Source organism: Anopheles moucheti, chromosome 3 (genome assembly GCF_943734755.1).
Source record: "Anopheles moucheti chromosome 3, idAnoMoucSN_F20_07, whole genome shotgun sequence".
NCBI classification, from domain to species: domain Eukaryota; kingdom Metazoa; phylum Arthropoda; class Insecta; order Diptera; family Culicidae; genus Anopheles; species Anopheles moucheti.
In genome coordinates, this window is record NC_069141.1 from 17,589,067 (window position 1) to 17,613,963 (window position 24,897).

At 45.3% G+C, this 24,897-nt stretch overlaps 1 protein-coding gene across 3 annotated transcripts in view; it reads left to right on the forward strand.

The window, feature by feature from the left end:
* Window positions 1-24,897, forward strand: part of LOC128306026 (aryl hydrocarbon receptor nuclear translocator homolog) — a 192,728-nt gene that overhangs the window by 42,764 nt on the left and 125,067 nt on the right. The window contains exon 3 of one of the 3 annotated variants that reach the window (XM_053043708.1): window positions 13,135-13,202. In XM_053043708.1, the coding sequence (XP_052899668.1) occupies window positions 13,198-13,202 (5 nt within the window). In that variant the 5' untranslated portion in view covers window positions 13,135-13,197. Of the gene's footprint in view, window positions 1-5,498; window positions 5,959-13,134; window positions 13,203-24,897 lie in introns of those variants that run through there. The other 2 variants (XM_053043706.1, XM_053043707.1) reach the window with 2 other exon arrangements.

Here is a 24,897-nt window from a genome sequence, read left to right on the forward strand (position 1 = left end):
GATTGATATTTTGATATGTCCGATGATAACCTTGCCGAAAAATGAACCGAACCGAAACAGAGGTTCGACCACAGACGCGGGGGATATATCGCTAACTACGAGATACGACAAACGGTGCTGTGCTGTGCTGTGTGTGGCTCTTGAATCGATCGTAGCTGGGACGAAGTGGTGACTTGGGTCCATCGTTATGGGCTCATCATGGGCTACATATGTTCGCATTATTTCATAATGCAATGCTTCACTATTTTTTCGTTCTCGTTACCTCCGAGTTCCGTTCTTCTGTGCTGTGCAATTTAATATTAATTTGATTATTATTTTAGATGACCCTATAAGCACCGGGTCGTGTACGTATCAACCCTCGCTAGTGTAACGCGCGTTAATAGATGATCGATTACACAGACACACACCGCAGGACTAGAGAGATTGATGTGTGTCAGTGTGCCGGCTGCTTCCCGTGTCGAGTGTCGAGTTAGTAATTTATTACACACCACAAATACGTTCCCAGCTGCTAAGCAGCACTACTGGACGGCCGCACCCGCGTGTTGTATATGCGCTTCATGCTAAATGCTGCTCATTTATTTTTACTGTCCAGTTCTCCATTAAAGAATCAATTCCACACACACACACACACAGGCCACCGGGAGGGTTTTTTTTTTCCTGCTTCTACATAATACACGGCAAAGGGAGGAAAATTTGCAAACTGGACGTTGTACCTTTATTGTTGTATGTGCCGGGACGGGATGTGTGTCTTATTTCCATTTGCTTAAAACAAACGAAAATTAATGCTCCCCATTCGTCTCATTAAAAGCATTACGCGGATGGGATGTGCGGGGAAGTGTTGGAAGCCAGTGGCAACTTTGCATTTAGCACACATTTATTGCATTATTAACGAGAGAGAGAGATAGAGACGCCGCCGCAGCTAATGCTCTGCTGCTGGCTCTGTGTAATCGCGTTAGCGCGAGCGCGCGCGCACACACGTTCGCGCAACCCCCATTATGCTGTTACGCCAATGTTTACGATCGGTGCGAAACGGGTGCTAATCGACTGGCTGTTAGTCAGCATAAGCAGAAAGGTGGCCACCGCCGTCCTCTCGCGGTGCCGTACTCTGCTGGCAAGCTATCACACTTATCCTATCCGGCCTTTTTCCAAACCGCTCTGCTGTCCGTTCGAGTGTGACAAAAGTTCATCCGTGGTGCGGAGGGGGGGGCAGGAATAAATCCGACCGTGCTTGAAAGACAAAGAAGTCGGTGCATCGGAAATGTAATTGCAGTGTGGTAAGCACCCATCCCAAATGCACCCTTTCCACGACGGTGTATGACTGTTGCGCAAGGAATGTGTACATGCCGATTGTATGCTACTCTCTGTGTTTAATTCTTCTCCATTATCGTCTTGTGCATTTCTAGTTGGAAGGTAGACTTTTTTTCACTTCTTTTTATTTTTCTAGTTGTTTTTTTTTCCTTTCCATTTCCGGCTGATGAACACGACGCATAATTACTTACGCATGGACAGTAAAACCTGCCTTGCTGAATAGAGATGGGTGGTAAAAATGTAAATGTGCTAACAATTCGTTATTTTTATGTTTGGCTTCTCGCCACCCGGTGGCAGTAAATCCAAAACGGTGTTAACTAACCTTGTACTGATTCTTGGCAGCAAAACAATCCGCCCCGGGGTGGGGAGGGGGATTGGATGTATGAATTATACACCATGCCGCGATTTAGATATCATCAGGTGTTTTCGAAGGGCCCCCGCGCCAAGAAGAAGAAAATTCATTCATAAACATCGAGAAAATATTAGATTTGTAAGCTTTTATCCCGTGCATGGGGCTCACTTACTAACTACTCGGTGGTTTGAGGAAGATTTACATACGGCCGCCGTAGTTGTCCTTCCAGGAAGATGTCGATCGCCATCGTGTGTTGTACCTGGTTGGATCGACGGGAGGTCCACCGAAAGGAAAACCGGAGTGAGACATAAGGTGTGAAAATAATTAAAAACATATCATCCCGAAAGTCAATAACATTGGAAAATAGGGAAGCGTAAAACCAACCCGAGAAGGAAAGAGCAGGTAAAGGAACTACTACCGGTTCTTCGGTACCTGTTGGGCTGTTTGTTTTCGGTATTGCCCGGTAAACGTATTCGGTAAGGTGATCCTTCCTTTTTGGGACTTTTAAGGAACCCCGTGGATAGCTTTCTTCAGGTGGTCCGGGATCGCTGGAAGAGAACCTACAGGAAGACCCGATAATATATTCCTTCCCTGCTGTGGATAGATTGATTGGTGTGTAGGCAGCATTAAGTAACAACACCCGGGGTCACAAAGGGACTCTGTGATAAATCACACACCTACCGGAAATGGTACTGACGATTGTGTCCCGGGGACACAGCGGGCGAGTATGTGCCGGTGCATAAATGCACACGTAAATTAAATCCAGCAAGGACAGCGGCAGCAGCAAGTGACCGCAGTATCGTCCAAAATCGAAATTAGCAACAAGAAAAAAAAACCTTTTCGGGCTGATGTGCGTTTTTTGTGTTGACACTTTGAAACTTTGTCCGGGACGGGCCTTAAACGGCCTCTATAAAACACGGCAACGGAAGAAATGCATTCGTAATGCAGCTGGGTACATAAATCTCGCTGCAAGCGAGGCGTCGTAAACCCGGGGACGGATGTATCCGATTTGTTGTAAGTACCGGCCATCGGCAACCGGGTTCCTTTTTGCTGGCTCGTGTTCCTCCAACACACAACGCCCCCCGGGTTTACGGTTCAAATTTCAAAAACCGTTCGTTCGGGTCCTGTCAACGCGGGACACAGGATAGCTCTAGCGACCGTCATCCCGGGGGAACATAAATAAAGGACTTTACAGCTTCGAAACCTTCGTCCCGTCCCCGTCATCAGCTGTGAAGGAATGGTTTCACTTTCTGGCATTTTTTCACACACACACACACACCTTCCTTTGGAGCGTTTGGCATATGCACTAATCGATTATAATAGCGGGTTTTACCCAAGGTGGTTCCTTTCGGTGCTTTATTCCACCTGGTAGATAGAAGTCAGGGAAATGATTTTACACTGGGAAAATCCAACCAATTTCCAAGCCTCTTTTACAGCCCGCTCTCTGCCAGCCAGCCAGGTCACATATGGTTCGTTCTGTACGATATGCCAAGAAGCGCTGAAGTTAACAGTACACTGATGGTGGTGGTAGACTAGCAGTAAAGGCGGTATTTTACTGCTGTTTTTCCTAACGCCTCCGGTATGGTCGATCCGCGCGGTGCGGTACGACATTGTAAGGTGGCGGTCGAGCAGAAAGAAAACAATGCAAGCACAAAAATGTGCCTGCAGTGGAAAAGGGAAACAAAAAAAAAAACACATACAGACTCACTCTCTAGGGGGGGGGTGGGTCGGACCATGAGCACAGGGTGGGGTGAGATCTCTCTCAAGGGGGACCCACGAAGTGCCACGAAAAATGCTGTGTTCCGTCAGAATCCGCGGTGCGGTACGCTTTTACTACAGACTTCGGTCCGCTTCGGCCCCCCAAACCCCCCGTTCCCGCGAGGTCAAGTGTTGCAGAAATGTTTACCAATATATAGCTACCACCACAGGCAGACCAACCCCCCATCTCCCACCCCCCAATTCTGCCCGCGGGGAACCTTTCTGGCCTTCGAGTGTTGTGTGTTGTGTTGTGTTGCTGTGCGATGGAAAACGGTTTTGGGTTCGTTGTTTGGAATTGGTGGTGGCAGAAACAAAAAAAAAAAAACAATTCCAAATGCAACGTTTTGCTTGCGAGCGAAATATGTGTGTGTGTGTGTTGCGGTTCTCCGAAGCAAGTGAAGCTTCTCGTTATCAGTGGCAAAGTGGGTTGTTTTAAAATATTAAACTACGCACCATAAAGCGTAGCTCTATATTTGTTCCATCGAATGCCAACAAACGGAAAGCAAAACCACTGTTGGACATCGCTAGTAACCCCATTTTCCCGGTGCCTCCCTCCAATCCAACCCCCCCCACGGCACGATCCGATAGTGATCACTCCAAATTAGATCACTCGGCGAACCTCGCTTATTAACCTCGCGCGTTTACATACCGAGAATTCGAGAGCGTGCTCGAAAAGGTCAACATATCGGAGCATGTTGCCGGGTATAGGGTGAGGGGGTACACGTGGGCCACTACCACACACACCCTCCCCCGTCAATGGTTGTTCTGTTTTATGCATTCGGACGCGATCGCTGTGCACCGTTTTGAAGGCGGCGTGAATAGAGAAAAACAAAAACCCCCCGAACGATAAATGACACAGGAAGCGTGTAGAAGCGACTCGTCCCGTAATGAGGCGCAGCAAATATCAAAATGTGCGGTGTGTGATTTTCAACCTCTTTCCGCGCAGTTGCGCGAATGATCAAGTGTGAAAAGTGTCGCTCGGCAGCAGAAAAACACTCATTTTTATTTGGTGGCTCATTGTATTGTTTTAATCCAATTCAGATTGACGCAGTAGTGTGGCGTTTTTTAATGAATGGTGGTATCATAATAATATCCGAACCCCCCCCGATGCACAGTGCACAAGTGTTTGTGAAAAGTGGAATTTAACAACGACCAAAAAAGGAAAAGGAAAAGCCCAAGTGCAATCCTGCAAAAGCATCGGCAATTCCCCGTCGGCCGTACCCTTTTTGGTTTGAGTGAGTGTACCCTTGCCTAGTGCAGTTGGTGTTTGCATCGGAAGCGAGGCAAAAGAATAAAAATAAAAAGAGTCAAATAACGGTGCGTGTGACAGTGTGCGCGTGTGTGTGTGTGTGACAGTGTTGTTTGTTTTGTTTTGTTTGTTGAGTAAATGAAGTGTATGAAATAATAAAATCGGTGTACTACGACGTATCGGCTTTCACACAGTTGACGACGCATATGCAATGCACCACCGGGTGCAGCTGAATGCATTCGCTGCAAATTGCATCCCCGCCCGGTTAGGGGTGCGATTACGTTAAGCAGTGCTAAATTGTAGTCCTATTTTTTTTTTCGGATGGATAGCAACATGTGGATGTTGGAGATGAAAGATTAATGCAAAAAAAATAAATAAATAACCACCGGCAACTGTGCAACTAACAAGCGTTTGTGTGAGGAAATACGGCGGGTTAAGCAGATCAATTATCGGCGGATGTATCGGATTGGAGCTGTGTAAGTGGGCGCGGGAATCGGAAGCAGAAGCAACGGAACGGGCGGGGGGAGCTTCCGAGATTATTGTGCATTTGCATACACCTTCACATGCATACGCGCGTACGCACACCTCCGGACGGTGGCTGCGGAAGTGCATCTAGTTTCCCGCTGTTGTAGAGAACCTCACTGTGCGATCGAGAGGGAGAGAGAATTAAGGGTGGATTTATATCAAAAGCGGAAACTGTTCTTTCGTTTCCCCCCTTTTTATCACCCTCTTCCGCTTCCTCATCATTTGAAAATTGGAAAAAAGACAAACCACGCATACCCAGGGTCTCGAACTCGAACGTTGCTGCGTGGGCGGACTTTGTGGACGCAACCTAGACCCAAACGTTTTGCAAACTGGAACCATATGACGTAAGCACGATGTACGCGTACGCGCAGGGTGGATCGCAAGGTCCGCCACATTACGCGACACCGGGCAACGCGTACCTGGCCGGACCGCACCATCACCATCCGTACCCGGCCTACCACCACGGTGGTTCACCGACGCCGCCTTCAACCATCACCTCGTTCAACAATGTACCTGGCCCCTCGACGCTGCTCGGTCACCATTACGCCTCGCCACACCATATGCCACCGCCGCCGCCACCGCCCCTGCCGAGTGCCGCCAGTGCGGCGGCCGGTGTGGCCGCGGTCACCCACAATCATCAGGCGGCGGCGGCGGCTGCTGCGGCGGCGGCGGCCGCTGCCGTTGCGGCCGGTGTGTCACCGATGCAAACCGACCCGCAGCTAACGGAGCTGGCGCCCTCGCTCGGCGGAATCACCAAACGAAGAAGGTAAACTATCCGGTACCGTGTGCCCACATAATCCCAGAGGAATGTAATAAAGCTCTGTACTATGGTGGAATGTTATGACAAAATTGATGTCCACTCTTGAAGTAATTGTTGCGTAGCCAAACGTGCTACAGAGGTTTATAGTGACTTCCGATTGGTATATTAGATATTAAGCAGTATCTGTCAAAAAATGAGCAACTATCGCGTGAATATAGCACGAATTGAATTGGTCCTGAAGAATTTGCGATGTTCTTTACGAGACTTTAGATTTCGGAATTTTGCAAAGAACTTCTTTGAAAGTAAAATATAATTCTGAATTATTCAATATTTCTCGATGTTCTTTTCTTTTCCAAGACTTTTTTTCCGAGACTTTTAAAAGTAGCTCAATCCTGCAAAATTTTTTCTTCGAGACATTTATGCGCTCATTGTAGCTCATTGTAGCATTTTTTCTCCGAGACATTTATGCGCTCATTGTAGCTTTATATTTCTTTGTTTACACGATGGTTTGTGGGTGTTTTTATTTTATTTAAAACATAGTGAGTGATGAAGTAAGTTTGTTTTCTTATTATTAACCAGAAAAGCCGCCATTGCCATCATCATCATCCTCACAGCGATGGTACCATTGGCATTCCGCAGGATGGTATCCTGCCATCGAAAAAATAATATAATAAATAAAATAATAAAATAAATAACAATTTCACGACACAACTTGAAATGACGTGTGTTCATGAACAAATAACGGCAGAACGATAGCTAAAATTGAGCTACTTCATACACGCATGCATTTCATAACGGGAAGCCAATTTTTTATATATTGACTTTTCATCGCTTTTCATCGAAATCTCAGGAAAAAAAGTCTCGGAGAAAAGTCTCCAAGACAAATGGAGCAAAGGACAAATTCATTAATTCATTCATCGTTCATTCTTTGGAAGAATTATCTGCATAACATAGCAGATCCAAAATAGACCTTTTTGGTTGTTAGTCGATGTGTTTATTCTAAATAAATGTATAACATGCCATCTTGAAAGGTATGATTTTGGCCAAATGTTTAATGTTGATGAAACGTCAATAGGACACTTTTTACAATTTATGATTTTACGATTAAAGCAACATCTCTCGCACACACACAAGGTGTCACCTATAAAATGTTTCTATTATCTTGCCCATCGATATCCTTCTGCCCAAAATGGATGGGACTCTCAGTGAAATCTAACATAAAACACAAACATTTTGCTGCATAACCAGTGCGCTGTGAAAAAGTGCAAATAAAACTAAGCATTAAGAAAAGGAGGTGGTTCAAACAAAAAAAAAAACATACAATCTCTGCATTCCGTAGCGCGCTGTGTTCGGTGGTGGTGTAAAGAATACTACTGGCTACCGGAATTTATTATCCTATATTAACATAAAAACGTTGCTCGCACCACCACCACCGCTGCGTTGTGGTGAGCGTCTTTCTAAAACCAACACCCCGGCGAGAGGCATTGGGCGAAGGAAGGACAACACAAGAAAAAACAAAACAAAACAAAACCGGGCGATCCGAGTGTCATGTTGCGGACTCTGCGGTGGCAGATAAAAATTGTGTAAGATAAAATGGCAAACGGCTCCGTTTTTTGTGCGGCTGTTTTGCCGAGTTGGGTTTTGCTTCTCTGTTTGTTCCGCTCCCAAGTTCCTTGCTTCCTTTTTTTTAAAGTCATCAATGCCCGCTAATGCAGGAAAGGGGGGTTGGGGCAAAAAATCGATGCAAAAACATAACTACACTTCATAAAAATATATGCCAAAAGACAGCAAAAACTCCCTAAGCGCGCATTGAACAAGTATTAATTTACTTGCCCCGGGATGTGAGCGTTTGGGTAAATGTCTCGCTTATGGCAACGGTTTGCTTTGTGGGGAGGAACACACACTCTCTCGGGTGGGATGCTTTGGTGTTTATTGGTGCAAGTGGTAGAAAAGCAGCACACCGTGTCTGAAGTTTTACACACAAAGCTTGCAATAAACAGCAGGACAGCAGCAGCAGAACAACAGGGCAGCGATGGAGCAATGTGAAAGAACAAAAAATAAACTCTCGCACACACACACAACGGCGAACAAATCTTTTCGCAATTTACACTTTCCGCAACGTCATAAATTGTGCGCCGCCGTTTCGAAAAGGAATCTTTCCGCCGGGGGCCGCATGGCAAGAATGTGCGCGGTTTGGTGGTGGTGGTGGCCAACTGGACACCGAATCGTCCCGCCCAGTGGACAGCCACGGAGCTCGAAAGTAGTAAACCCATCGTCAGTTTCGCGTGGCCTCTGTGGCCCCACTTCGCCCTTCCCTGGGTCATATTTACAAAAATATTATGATAGCAATAAAATTTTATGTACTTCCCTGGTGCGTCCGGGGGCGACCTCCTCTACCGGTGAAAGAAAGGACGATGGGCGCGTCTTGTTAGCGCAAAGTGGACGCTCTTCACATTACCCTATAGCTCCACTGGCCATGCTGAAGGATAAAAATTAAACAAAAAAAAAAACGAAAGCTGTGTGCCAATACGTTAAACATCGTCAAAGTATCGATTACTGATCGCAAACGCAGCAGCCGGGTTATTAGGTGATGCAGTTGCAGTTGCAGTTGCAGCGTCCCGTTTCGTTGCGTCCCCCTTCACCGGGACCACAAGCACAAGTGTGAGTGTGTGCGCGCTTAATTTGGAACGCGAGCGAGATGGGATTGATTTACGCATCCACCAGCTGCGTTACTTCAGCCATAGGTCGCGATCCGCTTTCCAAAGCGTTCGAGCGCCGGGAAAATTGTAGCACCCATTTATTGTTATTATTTATATCTTCGCCTTAACTCGGCCCTTGATAATTGAACCCCTTCCCCGAGGTTTTGTACACACACACCCAACAACCCCGTTTTTGTTGATTTTTGCCAGAATGGTTAGAATGTTTATATTTTCTTACAATCCACCATCTCGGGGGCCTGCGCTTTTCCCGAGGAACGATCGGGGTGCGATCGGGTCGTAAAAGAATATTTCTTCTTTGCTGGTGAAAGCGAGAAATCTAGTGGGAAGTGGGAAGGGTGGTGCATTTTGGGGGATGAAGGGTGAGGAAAATAATTTATTTATTTTCGCCACGGTTGCATTCATCATTCAGCATTTAGTGCATTAATAGATCATCCTTCGGGTGCGTATACGGCGGTACGTCTCACTGTGCTAATAAGCGGAGCGGGAAAGGAAAAGTGGAGTTTATCGCGGTCTAGCGTTATTTATGGAGCGGACAGCCTGTCTCTGTGTGTGTGTGTGTGCGTATGTGTTGCATCTTCATCATGGCCGCCGTAAACCTCGGCCGTAAAAGCGGGGGAACCCGAGTTTTGCATTGTCCAGCTGTGTTCGCGCGTCTCTCGGCTCTCGTCGGTTACTTAAAGCTGTAATAAATTAAATTTAATGTTATTTTATCTTTCCTTCACCTTCACCACCAAACACCCACCCACCCCGTCTCTGACTCTTCGTCCGTTACGCTTGCACCAGTGCACCCCCACCCGTTCGGTGTCTCCCAAATTAGGGATTTGCATGAAACGCGGATCCTCCATCGCGGCACAATTTTCCACCCGGGGGGAGGGAATGCAGTAAACCGCGAGAAAGGATTACAAAGAATGGTCCTGGTGAAACATGCGCCAGTGATTTCACTATCAACCGAAAAGCCCCCAACCGAGGTGCACCGAACACTGTTGCTGTTGTTGTTGATCTTGTTGCGATCGTGATTCTTTGCCGAAACCGCTCGGTATGATGCATGTGTCTTGCGGAAGAACTAAAAAACGGCAAGAAATGAATCAAAAATTGGTGTGACGCACCAGTTAGTGGAATGAAAGAAGTGCACGCGTGCAATCGGTTTTTTTTCTTTCTTCTCTTTCTTTCTTTTCTGTTGTTCTTGTGCATCTTCATGCAGTGAGTCCGATCAACCTGGAGAAAGGGTGAACGTTTATGCTGTCTTACGGCCTTTCCCTGCAACCATTCATCTCTTATTGATAGCGAAGTAAGACCTTCAATTGATTCATTTGCTTTGGTTGTTCCGGTTGTGTGCTGCCTCAAAAGCCCCCATTTAGAGCCGTACAAAGAATCAACGGCTTGAAGATGATTACAGAAGAAACGACGCTCCACACTAACCTTGGTGATGAAAAAGAAGCTGCAGAACGATAAACGTGTGCTTCACGATTCTTGACCACCGTCTCGCTTGTGTGAGACTGTGGGAAGATAAATGTGATCCTCCCCAGTTCCCCCCGGCATATGTACACGACGGCGCATGTGAACTCTTTGGGGTTTTTTGGGTGCAATTTTTAATAATTTTTGCAATATATCAAAATTTAATTTACGAAATGACAATTTCACGACATGGTGCTGCCGGGTGGATGGGCTTGCTTGCTTGCTATGCTGGCCTGGCTTGCTTTACCGGAACAATTGCGGCGTCTGTCGTCGTGGCTTCAGGGTCAGTCATGCTTTTAAGCGTTGACCCCTTGCTTTATTGTGCCATTCCGCTTAATCTCGGCGGTGGTTCGGACCACGGGAATTGTTTTATTCGTTCGACATTGAAAAGACATTTCCACAACTTCCCTTCCAATTCGGCTGACCATCTCTCTCGCTAGGCCTGGTCCGCTTGTTGACGCACCTTGAATGGTGTAACGGGGGGAAATAAGCAACCGGAGGGAAGGTAATCATAATTGGGTTGAAAACAGTGGATGAAAAGGTAGACACATTATTTCATTTATCCGTTGCGTGATGTTTTACCTTTTTTCTGGCCTCTTCATCAACCAAATATCGGCACGAATAAAGAAGATTCGGAATGTGTTGCCTGTACTGCTGACGAAAGGATCCTCTAAACTTCATTTCTTCCTTGATGCTTCCATGATATCGTTTTGCTGACGGGATAATGTTTTATAAATTATTTTATGTAGAAATTGCAGTTGCATACTACTATAATCCATAAATTTTCATACAACAGTTAGGTAGAATCAAAATATTTTATTCAATCCATATGCAGTACTTCAACGGAACAATCAAATGCATTAAATAAGATATTCGATCGCCCAATGAATGCAACTAAATATCAATTCCTCAATTACTCTAAAACCAAAATAAAATCCACATTTCGCTCGATGATCGGTTGGAATGGGGCGTGCCCATTGTGCGCAAAAAAAAACGAAAACAATAAAAAAAAACACACACATTCACACAAACGGAGAGGGTGAGAAAGAAAATTGTACTCCCATGTTGCATTTAGCTCCGCCCACCGGTTCGCGCTCAACACAGGCGCAAAACATTTTTGCATTTTCCGTGCGATTTACGCGCCAAAACTTCGCAGTGGTTGCGTGCGTACGCAAGCGCGCGTGTGTGTGTGTGTGTGTGTGCGTGTGGGGATGTAAGTGGGGGAGCTTGTTTATCCCGGCTGTTTCAATTCGTACAGCTCGCGTCTCCTCAAGCAACCCTTAAGCCACCCAATATCAAGCGTTTATCATTTTAAACCTGTCTATCCGACGGGAGAATTGCAAGTTAATGAGAAGATGTAAACTTGAATGAATGTTTCTTTTTAATGCATAGTACTGGGATAAACATTTTTTTTTATAAATCGCATCCTTTTTATTGTTAGCTTAAAAAAATACATAACATTTATGATTATTTTGAAATTCTACTACTTCAAGAAAATGTCTACTTGGATTTGTAGGAGATACTTTTGAAGGTTCCTTGAATAACAATTAAAATGTTTTCTTTTATCTGATTATGAAATACATATGTATAAATTCAACTTTAAATGAAATAGAATTGTAAAAAAATAATGCAATCAGAAAGCCAGCCCTACCAGCTCAATCAATATGACTCGTCTGGTAGCTCTAGTCCAGGTTAATTTAATCATAATTCAGTAGGTTAACGAATTTTGTCGACGCTTTACCAAGGTGCAGAATGCAAAGGTGTGCGCCTGTCACTAGCGTATCTGATCGCCGTTTTATGCTGGCATGCAACCGTCGATCGAACTGCCGATAAATCAGTGATTCCCATCTGTTCGGGTGCTGCCCAACTGTAGCTGCCTGCTCTTTGAATAGATATCCCATCTTACACCGCATATAATGCCGCTGCATCTATACCAATGCCTATATCCTCATTAATGCGCAGTCACACACGGAATGACACGCTCACATGCTGGAGAAGTGGAATGAAAGAAAAAAAAACCATACACACCCAGACACCTTTATGTGTGTTTTTTTCTTTTTTGTGTAAAAGAGATTTCAATAGCCGGTAGAAAATAAAACAACACTAACGTAACGAGGGTGACGACTTCGAGCGAATTGTATGCGTTTAAATCCTTTTTCGGGTTCCTCCACTGGATGCCTGGTTCCCTGTTGCACAGAAGGCCAGCTCGGCAACCGCATGAAATGATTCGATCTCTCCCGGTCTCCGTGTCCATACCTGCGTCGCTCCAAATCGTCGCTTTTACAGTCCCAAACTGTCGACTGACCGGCCGGCTGGCTGGCTGGCTGGTGTGAGTACATAAATTACGGAACTAAGCATTTGCATATCAATTGACGCTAGTCAGGCACCACACAAACACACTGCCTGCCTGCCCGTGCCACAATTGAGGGTTTCGAGGGTGCTGGGCGCTCATTTAAGCCGCCTAGTTGATGTAGCTGCTCCTGGGCGCGAACGTTCCCCTGAAACGCCCGAAACAACAACATGCGTCCAAGGCGCTGGCTTTTCGCGTGAAAACTGCTCATGTCAAAAGGACCTTCGTACGCACACACCATTCGCCGCATTTTGGGAAGGTGGGCAAGGATGTTTAGACTCCCATTGCTGGCGTGGAGTGCGGTGTGGTTAGTTTCTTCGAAAAACCGTCTGCACGTATATGCCGTGGTGCGGACGTCCCAAGAACGTTTGCTTACAACAAGTGGTCAATTATTACACGCGGAAGCGTAACATTCCTTGCGGAGTTCGCTTTCCAAGCGTGATTGCGTGTCTCGTGTGGGAGGAAAGCCTGTTTCGTATTGCAAAGGTTCTTCTCTTTATCCCGCGAAAGGTGCAGAAAGAAGGGAGGAGGGTTCGACGTTGTTCATTTCAACTTGAAGAAACGAAGAAAGAAATTTTGAGTTGACTTTCAAACCTTAAATTAGTTTCTTGTGCTTATTAACAAATACAACTAATTGTTTTCTATTTTCGATTGCAGGTACGTTTACGCCACATTTATCCCAAAGGCTTGAATTGTAAAAACAAAAAACACGGAGCGACAATGTGGTATGTTTTTCTTTATGATTTATTATTCTGGTTTGCCGTAGTGTACAGTGTAGAAAATATATTTAGACCTAGCATTTGCTCAAATTTAGAAGCTGATTGATGCGTACTGAAAATAAACGACGACTTCACTTATTCTCCCTTCTACTGAATCATCTGCTGCTGCTGCTGCAAGTGGGTACTACATTGATATGAATGCCTATCTATTCTCAGAGCTTTTCTTGTACCAGGTTCTAATTATAGTACACCTCGAGAATATATACCCACGAGGTGATAGTTGAATAATTAATTGAATTGGCTGGAAAAAGTTCTTCCACCGTTCGTTTCTGGTGAGGTTTTTGTGTTGATTGGCGACATAATTTTCGGACAAAGCGATTCCGTTGAGGCCAAAAATAACTTCCCGGACTCCGGTGTGCAGGTGAATAGTTCACGCTGTAGTGAAGCAACAACCTCTGTCCCGTTTCGGTACGGGTTGGGATAAAATTATCTTAGCAACAATGTTGCCAAACAGTTTTACGTTCGTTAGACACACGTTGAAGCAGAACTAACGATTGCCTGCGAGTCGATTAACTGCCATTTCAGTATGTGTGTGTGTGTGTATCGGTACTTAGTTCCGTGCCCGTAAGCGATACATCCGGAGGGGTATATTATTCGTTTCATTTTTAGCAACCAACGTTACAAATGAACATTGAATAAATAAACGCCACTTGCAGCTGCTCTCATCTCTTCGACCGTAAGCTTATCATCCCGGGGTACCTGCCCGATGTGCCTAATTTTATAGCCAGCGTTTAGAGGTACACATGCTTAATGCTTCGGCGAAGGGGTTACTTACCATAATTTTGTCACCAGTCCGAGCTGCATCGAGCTGGAAATTAAAGGACGTTGGATGGACGAAACTGGAAGCAGAACGCTTTGAAAGATTGCTGTGGTGCAAGATCACGCTTGAAGGGGGTATTATTTATTTGACTAACTGAATCAATAATTATTATTGCGCCAACTGTGTGTATGTGGTCTTGTACATTCTTGCGAAGAAGGCCGACGGTTCCGGCAAGAATTTGTTCCATATCTTAATGAAAATACACAACCCGTTTTCCGAATGTTCTTCGGTCGTGTACCGTTCGTGTGCAGTGCTTAGGGAAAATGCTATCTTGTTACTTGCGAGGTGGTGTGACCGAAGGAGAATGAGGGTTGGTGTAGGACAGAAGGAAGTATTTAGTGGCAGCTGTGAGGAAATTTGTTGGTTCATTTGCGCAGCATAAAACGCCATCGCTAGTGAATGTGGGGCCGTACGTACGGGTGTTGTCTGTGTTCCAGTTAAGGCAGTGTTAGCAGGGTTGATGTGCCGTTCCGTCTCTGACAGAAGGCATCCTGGTGTGTTCTCGCTTGTTCTCGGCAATGAAGAGTAATTATGTATGCATATGAGCCAAATTTGTGCGAGGTTCGCAAATGAAGCCATTTAATATTCAAAATGTTCCCGGACGGAGAAATAGTGCACGAGACGACCCAGCGCCTCAGCCGTGTGCGTCTTTCGCCGTCGACACGCCGGAGACAATAAAGCGATGCAGAGGAAGTGTGAGAATTTCCTTGCTGTATGTGATGATTTCGGAGATTTACCGGGCGAAAGGGAAACGAACCTTTCGTTTACGGAGCGGTGAAGCCCACAGGGGAAGAAGTGTTCCTTATTATAGCTTGATTTTAAATTGAAAGGATAAACATTCACTGTTTCGTGGCGGGAGTTAGACCTCTGTCGTTATGCTGTTCTTATGAGAGAGAGTGTGTGTGTGTGTAGTGAAATAATTAATCCCGCTCATTATGGTGGAAATTGTACGACATTCTTGTTGAAGTGTTTGGTTTGAGGCAGGGATGAAAGACAAATTTTAAACATGCTGCTGTTTTTTTCCCCCTGTGCAATATCACTTATTTGTTCTCATGTTGACAATGACATGAGACGCTTTCTGAGGGGTTTGGTTCGAAATTCCATGTTTTTTTTTTCTGAGTTGATTTATTGTTGTCTTTAGAATGTCATGTTTTTGGTGTTTGATATGTTATTCTTACTTGGTGGCTGAAACATATCCATGCAAATAATAAATAGTAGAAAGAAAACTGAAGATGCGGCAGAGTACCAATGTTACTTCAAGGATTGAGAAAAACCCACTTGGACATTACGAATATCTATTCTTTGGTGGATATATTTCGATTGTCGTTGGTGTATTGTTTGGCATTTTTTTTTTGCCAGATATGCCTTAGACCTGACATATTCCTAAGACCTGAGATATTCCTGAGCTTCAAGAAATTCCTCTATGCCTATTTAGTACTCACCATGTGTCTGTTTGTTGGGTATCTTTGACTTGAGGTTACTCATAAGCAGATAATCAGTGCAAACAGATAGTAGCAATAAATCAATTCATGCTGTGCTCGATTCATCAGACTCCAATTCTCGTCCACACAACATCATTGAATCGATACAGCCATTCGTTTACAATCACTGCATCTCATTTTACATATTCGCACCGAAACGTGGAATCCTGTGCAAGGGGGGTTTTTCCACTCTTCGTCGAACTGGTGGACCAACGGCTCGAAGCATAAATTTAACATAATTTGAATAATTCACTTCCAACGCCTTCTAAGGCCATACCAAACCCTCTTACGGTAGCATATTCACGTAGCACACGCAGACACAACACAGAAGCCTTTGCCGTTGTAGTCAGATTACTTCGACGAATCGATTAACAGCGTATCACATTCCAATCGAGAATCGAATGCTTGGAAGGCGCGATGCAATATACGGTCCGTGGCAACAACGAGCATCTTTAAACGGCGCCAAACACATCCCATTCCGTTTGCGTTTGCTTGTTAGGTTCTAATTTTTATTTTTCATATAAATGTTGCGTTGTTAATAATAATAATAATGAAATTGCAACGTCAAAAAGACACCCATATGCGGCGGCTTGGGCGTAGAATTTGTGGCGCTATCGAATTGAGTCACCAGTTGCGCAACTGAAATACATGTTACGGTGTTGTTTTTTTTTTCTCAATTCGCTTTGAAAATATGCACACCGTGCGGGAAGCGCTTGTTTTCGGACAAGCAGAAGACGATCGTAAATGGAAGCACAGGGAATGCATGTCGATCGGAACAGATGATCCGCACAAAAACCATGCTCAACACAGCAAGAGACGAACAGATCGTCGTGTGCATTGTGCTTTCAATATTCTCCCTTTTTTTGGTGGTGTTTCCGTACGATTCGGGATGGTTTTATAGCGCTCGGCACGAAGCGACTAATCGCCGGTGAGCTTCGATACAAGAGCCATGCTGTGCGAACCATCCGTGGCATGGGCATGGCTGTATGGACGTCAAATTGTCGGTGCATTCATTGCATTTTCTGTGCCTTCTGTCTTGCGTTATGTGACCTTGCAGCTAAAACGAAACTATTTGGAAACATCTTTTAAAACCTTTGGCAATTCGTGGGAGGCCTTTGGAAATCGTTGAGTGAATGCTTTGAGTTTAATTATTTATCTGCAAAATGTAACATCCATTAGATTGACAAAGAATCTCGGCAAACTGCCTGTGAACTCCAATCGAATGGGTGGCAACCCGAAAAGACACAAAAAAACGCGGCATTATCGTGAGTTTTGTCCAAACCGAACTGTTTCGGCGGAAACGAATGCACGCACGTGTGTACATGTAGAGTTTGCATTCAAACCCCCTCCTTTTCGGGCTTCCTTTCCAACCATCCCCGCTGGAATTGGTGACGTTCCAACAATGCACCCGAACCAGCCATGAATTGCACCCGGTGGCCCACCACCGTCGTCATCGTGCACAATACGGCGCAACGATTGCACGCCGGCATGCAAATGCATGCGTGTGCTTTACGGAAGTTCTCGACGCAAAGGGAAATCATCCAACGGCTGTGCGCGTCCCGCCACGCCACCGCAAACAATGCAGCGAAATTTATGGTCGCCCAAAAATTAAATCTTTTCGGCCGGGAAAGCGCGGAAAATGCAACATCGAAGCATCGGAAAATTACCATTCCCGTGATGAGACCCGCGCAACACCAGCGTATACGGCGCTGATGAAGACGAGAGTTTAATTTACCCAATCACAAGTTATTGTAATTTTAATGCAAGTGATTCCGCGCGTAGCGCGCACAGAAACGGGGCGTGCTTTTTCCCCCGGGAAACCCTTTTTTTTGCACAATGAGAGTAGAAGAGGAGAAGGAAGAGGGGGAGTGATGTGAACTCATTGCCTACCACGAGTGATGTTTGCGATGAAATGTCCTTTTTCGAAAATAGCAAAGCCGTTCCCTATCCGAACAGGTACTCCGTGTTGGTGGTGGATTGTTGAACGCATGTGTGTGTGTGCGTGGTTGCGTTTTGCAAACTAACTCCCCGATATTCACCTTCCCGTTCCCGTGTCCTCAAACGGTGAGCGAATTGAAACATCATGTCATTATTGGGCTGTAAAATGGTGACCAATTTTGGAAGGGCACATGAGTACGTCACCGCTGCAAGCTGGCTGCACTTGCAGTCACCACAGGCCTTTGGGAACCGTGCGCGTGCGACATACAACACACATAAACCGGGGCGTTCGCAATTCGCCGGCGCCAGACCATTACGCCCGGGAAAGGAACGGTATTTGTACGGTAGCCCTGGAGAGGGCCATTGTGCATGGTGGGGAGGGGTTGGATTGTTGTGCAAGTGGCCTAAAATAATAAGGGATGATTATGTTGATTACTATTGTATGTAAAACCATTGGCTTCAATGTGGCGTGTGTACGTATGTGTGGCGGATTGTGGACACATCGGTGTCGAATAGGAACGAAGTAGCGAGCCTCTGTCGCGCTGTCCGGCACAAGATTGATGTCACGTAACGGGAACGACACCCCGTATTTGTGGTGCATGTAAACGTATGCTTGCACACCACTTGTCCGCAATTAGTTTTATGGGTTCCCTTTCCCGTATCGCGGCACAGTGCGCTGCTGAAGTTTTGTGTGGATTTTGCTTAATTTTGCCCACCGAAATTGAAGAATTAATTCGACATTTTTTCCAACATTTGTCCTAAATAGTTTGTTTTAAAATCCTCAAAATATGTATTTTTTTATTACTCTTTCGCATCGCGATAAAAATTGTCACGCACTGTATTACACGTTTGATAGCGATACGGTGGCCATGGTGCAAAGAAGCACCAATAAACTTTTAATAACAATAATAAGGCACGCAAATCGGATGACTTTCTTCACGATCACTCTCACTTGTGATGATCGTCCGAACGTCGCCATTATCGTTGCCCTTTTGCCTTTGCAAGCATCCTCGGGGAGTGTGGGACAGATACCTCGAGGGGAAGATCGTATACCGTGTGGCAGTACGATCGACACCCAGTAGGGCTGAATGATCCCGTTAAAATTACACACAAAAAGGGAAAGGATAATAATAATCTCCCCAAAGTTGTTACGGTTAGTAAAAGTAAATGAAGCGAAAAATTTGGTACCGGATAATATTACACATCCGCCTTCAAAAAAAGGGGGGATGATCGTGTATACTAATATCAAACATACAGCAACAAGAGAATACATTTCGACACACACACACACAAGTGTGTGCGTGTGTTATTTCCGCAAGGATATGGAGCGACTGCGTGAAAAGGATAATGCGTAACGGTGGTGGGAAGTATTTTGCCACCGGCATATTACCTGCAGCGAATGCAAATGCGCTATTTATTTGGACTGCAGTTCGCTGAACGCGATACTGTACGCGCGGTGATGATGCACTTGTGGATACATTGTGGCTGTGTTGTATGTATTTAATAACATATATACACATAACAGTGCACACATATAATCACACACGGACCGATTTACCGTCGTACACCGAGACCTGACCGAGCTGAATATGTAAATGAGCGGGATATTCAATTATTGGATTTCTATGTAAATATTTCAATTTGGAATAATTATTATATGCAAATTAGGTAGAGGACATGCTGCTGTTCCTACGCGTTTGTATGCTCTGGTGTATTCAACATGCCCTTACCACTCTGCCACCTCTTTTCATCCAATAGAACAGCAACCCCCGTGACCGATAGCTCCGGTCACAATGGAAAGGATTGCTGCGAATAAACAGTGTACTAATTTACCACCGCAAGATCGTTTTTTTTTTTTAGTTTGGTCTCGGCAATTTGCGATTTAGACCCTGAAGGTCCCTACAGCGCAAGGGGACCTTAAAATTACCCTGCAGGACAAAAAAAAACAACGAAAACCTGACAGGTGACATATGGCCCGAGCGCCCGATCATTAGTGGTTGCGGGTGCAATCGCGATATCAAAATTGCATTACACCTTCTACCTCGAGTCGTCACCTTTCGGTCGTTTTCCTTTCCCTTCCTGTGCGCTAAAGTTTAAACGGGGCACACAACAGGTCTGCAGGGGGAAAATAGTGTCGGGTGAATTCTAAATTTGATGAGCCACAACAATAACATGCAAATCAAATTATCGACCGCAATCAACTGCGCGCTGTAACGGCTAGCAATAAACCTCGTTTATCTGTGGCGCTATTGGCGACGCGCCTGACCTCCTTCACCTGCTCCACCAACGGTGTGTCTCTTCTGTCGCTTGCATATGTGCTGGGTCGATGAGATGCATGTGAGGGCGATTTGAGCGTTTTTATTACCATCGAGTGGAATACTCGCGTTAGGCTAGGAATTGTAGTGCAAGGAAATATGAAAGTTACTCCCTTTAGACATTGCCAGCAAATCCCTATCCAAGTACGAGCACCTGAATGTGGGACAGTTCCACAACATGGCGAGCAGGGGAGGTAAGGAGCGGCGGGAGGATGTGTTTGAAGTTCGACTTTTTATTGCTCACGGACTATATTTAGATTAGACTTCTTAAAATTGACTCTCAAGCTCCCAACTTTATGTCCACATAGGGAAGGTGTGGTGGCTTTAGGACCAAAAAAAAAATCAAATCATCCCATCATACAGACGGATATCCCACGCCGCCCCCCAACAACAGTACCGAGGAGGATTCGGTTTCGGTTTCGGGGATTGCTATGAAAATTAACAGTCGTGACTAATCATCGACGCATTTTTATTGACGTTGTGTGGTGTGGTGTGCCATCGACGAGGGGCGGGCGTGTGTGTTTGTGTGTGTGTGGTGGGTATTGCCGGTCTCCCCGGGTTTTCGTGGGACGGTGTATGAACTTCAATATGTTGCTGGGATTGTTACACGGGACTGCTCCCGTACATGCACACCCCCCATCCCCCCCAACGATTCCTACCCACCCTCGCGCTGTTGGTCCCCCTTTTCTTTGGTAGGGAAATTACGCGACGGTGTGCCTGTGTGTGTGTATGTGTACAACCAAAACCATCAATGCTCGGAAACTCATGAATAACCATGATTCATCCAAATGGGCACCCGAAAGCTCGTACCGAGTCGGAATACTAATTCCCTCCGTTGAAGGTAACGCGCAAGTAACGCTTCACGATCCTGATTTTGGGGCCGCGCCACGGTAAGGTCCTAACGTGTGGGTGCACCCACTCCATCTCTGGTTACCTCCACGGGAAAAAAAATCAGTTCCACTGACATGCTCACGGGAGCATCATTGTGGCCATAGCCTGTAAAAATAAAAAGCTGTGCTGTAGGATAAGTGCCATCTCTGATGGACAAACTGAGCAATGACATTGAAATAGTGCTTATTTTATAAATTGTTAAACTGTAAATAGAAGATAGAGAATATATTTTATATATCAGTAGAAGATGACGCAACTCAGCTCTAGTGCCCATTGAATGTGGTTCGTCCGAAAATAAATCTTCCAACCGGATGCACTGGACAACACCGGAACACCAATTATTTCATCAAATTGGTGTGCGAAATCGGGTGAACGTGTTTGTAAATAAATCGATCCTTTCCTTCAGAGCAGAGTACATCGCAACGTGTCAGCGAGTACCGGCCACACGGCGGGAAAGGATGTCCCAATAAAATTGGGCGGCCATGTGTGTGTTTTCACAATAGACAACATTAGCTTGACTTGTGCTCCTCTCGGGTGTAACGTGTCTGAAAGTTACCCCCCCGGGGGTCTTGACTTCTCACATCACACCTGAAATGGGGGGGAGACCCAGGTACCTGTGTCAAAACTCCATCTAAGGACCAAATGTCACAAATCGAAGGGCAGAAGAACACACCACCCTCTGTCGGTGAATTCTCGTACGGACGAGCGCGTGTACGGAGGTACGCATCGCCGCCCGTTCCCTCAAAAGGGCAACGGTTTTCTAGGCTTTATTTCTCGAATCATTTGAATTTCAAATACCAAATTGTAAAATGCCTTCACCACCGGGGCAGTGTGCAGTGCGTGATTTAAGCGAAAGGGAATGCGCGATGCGGGACGATGGTTGTGGTTGGAGTGGAGGGTGGTGGTGGATATGGGGTTTGGAACTCCTCCACAACACACACACACACACACACCCTCCAACCGCTTCGGAGTGATAGAGAATGTCCCCGAGATGAGCCAGCAACAAATGGAAATAAACGTACAGGAAGAAAACAACGGCAGAGAGAGAGAGAGAGAGAGAGAGCGAGAGAATGAAACAAAAAACACTTTTTTTATTGCCAATATGTGACATGCATAAGCAAGTGCACTTTTTCGCCCGGCTTAAAAGTGGCTACATTTTCATTACGCTTTAGTAAAACGGGCGCGCCTGACCGTTTTCGGTGGCTTGTCTGTCGATGATGGAGGCGCACAGTGCTGTTTGATGTCTGTCTGTCTGTGTGACTCTCCGCAGGGGGGGTTGATTTTTACGAATGTTTGATGTGCTGAAGTGGTTGAGCATCTATTTTTTTTTCAGTGCTGTTCAAATTTTCAATTCACCAGAAAGAAAACAGGCCATTATACACGTGTGGGTAAATATGGTGCGTTGATTGAAACTGCGCTTTGAATGCTTTCCTTGTTCTTTTAATTGTTTTGTTCTGTAAGCAAATATTTTCAAACCTCCACTTTTTTGTGTGGACGTTTTTTTTTCTAGAGAACACAAATTTTAGAAATTTAAATAACTAAAGAGGCCAACAGGGCAACGGCATGAAAAATCGGACTCTCACATAATGAGAGATCATTTCCACGGGGCCCGGGTTATTCCCGGTCATAAAATAATCAGGCCCACATCAAGCGTTAACATGTGAGCGACAAGATGTAAAGATGTGAGTACAGCGAAAGGCTTTAATTTCACTTGACAGAGAAAAAAATGGGAAAGAAACTGTGTAATAACACTTGTCGCGTTCAGCTGTTGTTGGCCGAAACATTTTAACGATGTTGATTTACGATGCAGCTCTCCAGCACACGGCTCCAGTGTGCGCCCGTGGTTCGTACGGAAGCCAATGTTACAGATATCTAAAATCCGAAACCCGACAACAAAATGCTACTAGTTGTTATACTATAAGCTTATGAATGAGCGTTCCGCGAGCGTTTCTTTCACCACTTATACGCACCACAACAAACGATCGAAGTGGCGCGGAGACGACCCATAAACGGAACCCGGCTTCCCTATGGCGTGGGCGGACATTAAATGTTGTGTGTCGGTTTGGTTTATTTTGGCTTTGGCCCCGGGACCGGATTCGGTGGAATCTGGTACACTCTTATCCGAGCATGAAGTGTTTGGTGGTGTTTTATGGGTTCTTTGTTTTATTTTTCGGTATGCAGCCGATTTGTTTTGCGCCGCGCGCACACAAGATGTCAATGGGGAATTTTGGTTTTCGGGACGCTTTCTTTGTTTTATTTTCGCTTCATTTCAATTGTGGTTTCACTGTTGGTTTTTTTTTTTTTGCTTTGTTTCGGGTATTTCCGACCGGGTAAGGGGTAAGTTTAAGTGTAATCCTACCCCTTTGGAACCCCATCGTCCCATTCCCCGCCATGGTGATCATGATGATGAGTGGTATCGATTTAAGTATTCTGTCAACGTTCGCCACTGTTTACGCGTCGCGTCGCGACCATATCATTGGACGGTGATCTTTATGCTCCCGTCCAGGGTTTTCAGTGCTTTCTCTCCGTTTATTTGGCATTTACCTACTTGTTGTGGGTTGCGGATTGATCAGATCATTAAACCGCGGCCACGTCATTCGTCGATCGCGCGGTATGGCGTGGTTGTGGTCTGTCCAAGTGCTGTGTGTTTGATCTATTCAAATTCTCTCGTTACTATCCAGTTCCGTCGAATGGGATAGTAGAAGTTTTAACGTGGAATGGAACGAGAATTTCAATTAGCTTTGTGTCTATTCTACATATCTGTGAAGCGAGGAGAATATAGTGCGTGTGGAATGTGTTGTTTTCCGGATATAATATCATTTGTCTTCAAAGTCGTCCATAAATTAGTATTTAAAGCAATCTTCCAAAAACATTCCCATTTAACACGAAGTTTCTTGGACGTCTTAGACTTCATGCTCGCAGTAAAAATAATGCCTTCATAAAACTATTCCCGATAGCAACCAATTATCCATGGGTGATAATATTCTATCGTTGTCATTAAATTAAATCTTGCATATCAAATTCCTTCGGGTACAGTTCGACCACTTCATCCCCTGCTTCGCTGCGGTAACGGGTAGAGATCCACTTCTAATGAAACAATCAACTAATTTCACATTCATTAGCTTGCTTTTCAACACCGCAAGAGCGAGCAAACTATTGCCGTTTCGGCTTTTTCCATCGTCGTCCAGGGCACAGTGTTGGATGGCAACCTGCCGGCGCTTCCTTCCTTGCCAGGGATATGTATTTAGCATAACTTTCTCCTTCGCTTCCCCTGACCGCTAAGGACGACCGGTCCCCGGTGGTAAGGGATGCTTTTCCCACAATCGTTTCTTAATCTTGCTCTGCTGTATTGTGAGCTCGGGAGCAAACGGGAGCGCAAAATCCGAATGACGCAGCCACCCTCATTGCCGAAATCATCTGGTAAACGTAAAGTTTATCGTAATAGGAAATATATTCAATTACAAATTGAAGCTAATTTCATTTAGCCATTTCAAAGGACCACATCCACACACCCCTCCGTTTTGCTTTGTCAACTCCGCCAGCAAAACATACAATTGGAGCGAATAGAATAATTTGGTTTGCCACAGAATTTGGTTTGACGAGAATTTGGTGTTCCCGGTGTGTTGCTGTTGCGGTGGTCGATTTGTTCGGGTCGGCATCCGTAATCGGATCGGAAATTTAAAACCTTATCCAAATTTGGGTACCGGTCGTTGCTGTTGCGGCGGTATTATGCGGCGGCGCCCGTGTGTATATTCACCCTGCTGTGCTGTGTGGAAAGGAAAATTAACATCCAGTGTCGGGCAACACACAGCGGTGCTGCCGCACTGTTGCCGGTGCCGTTTGCGATAAAATTCAAATCGAGTGGTGGAAATATTTGCCTTTCCACCCTTTATTGGACGTCAGGTTCCGTAACTCCCGCAAAGCACAGCACAATGCTTTTGTGGTTTTTATGTCGGAGCTCAGTGTTTGCCGTGAGGGGGAGGAACAGTTATTTACCAAACTGGACCTAGTGGACCAATGTGTCGGATTGCATTCCATTCCCTTTTCTGACACGCCTCACCGTACCCAATTTTATCACTTTATTCGATAAGAATGGGTGAGAAAAAGCAATACGGCCTGACCGTCCATGAATAAATAAAAAAAAAAAAAAATGGGTGAGAAAGCGCACAGCAAAGAAACAGAATTTTAGTTCGCTT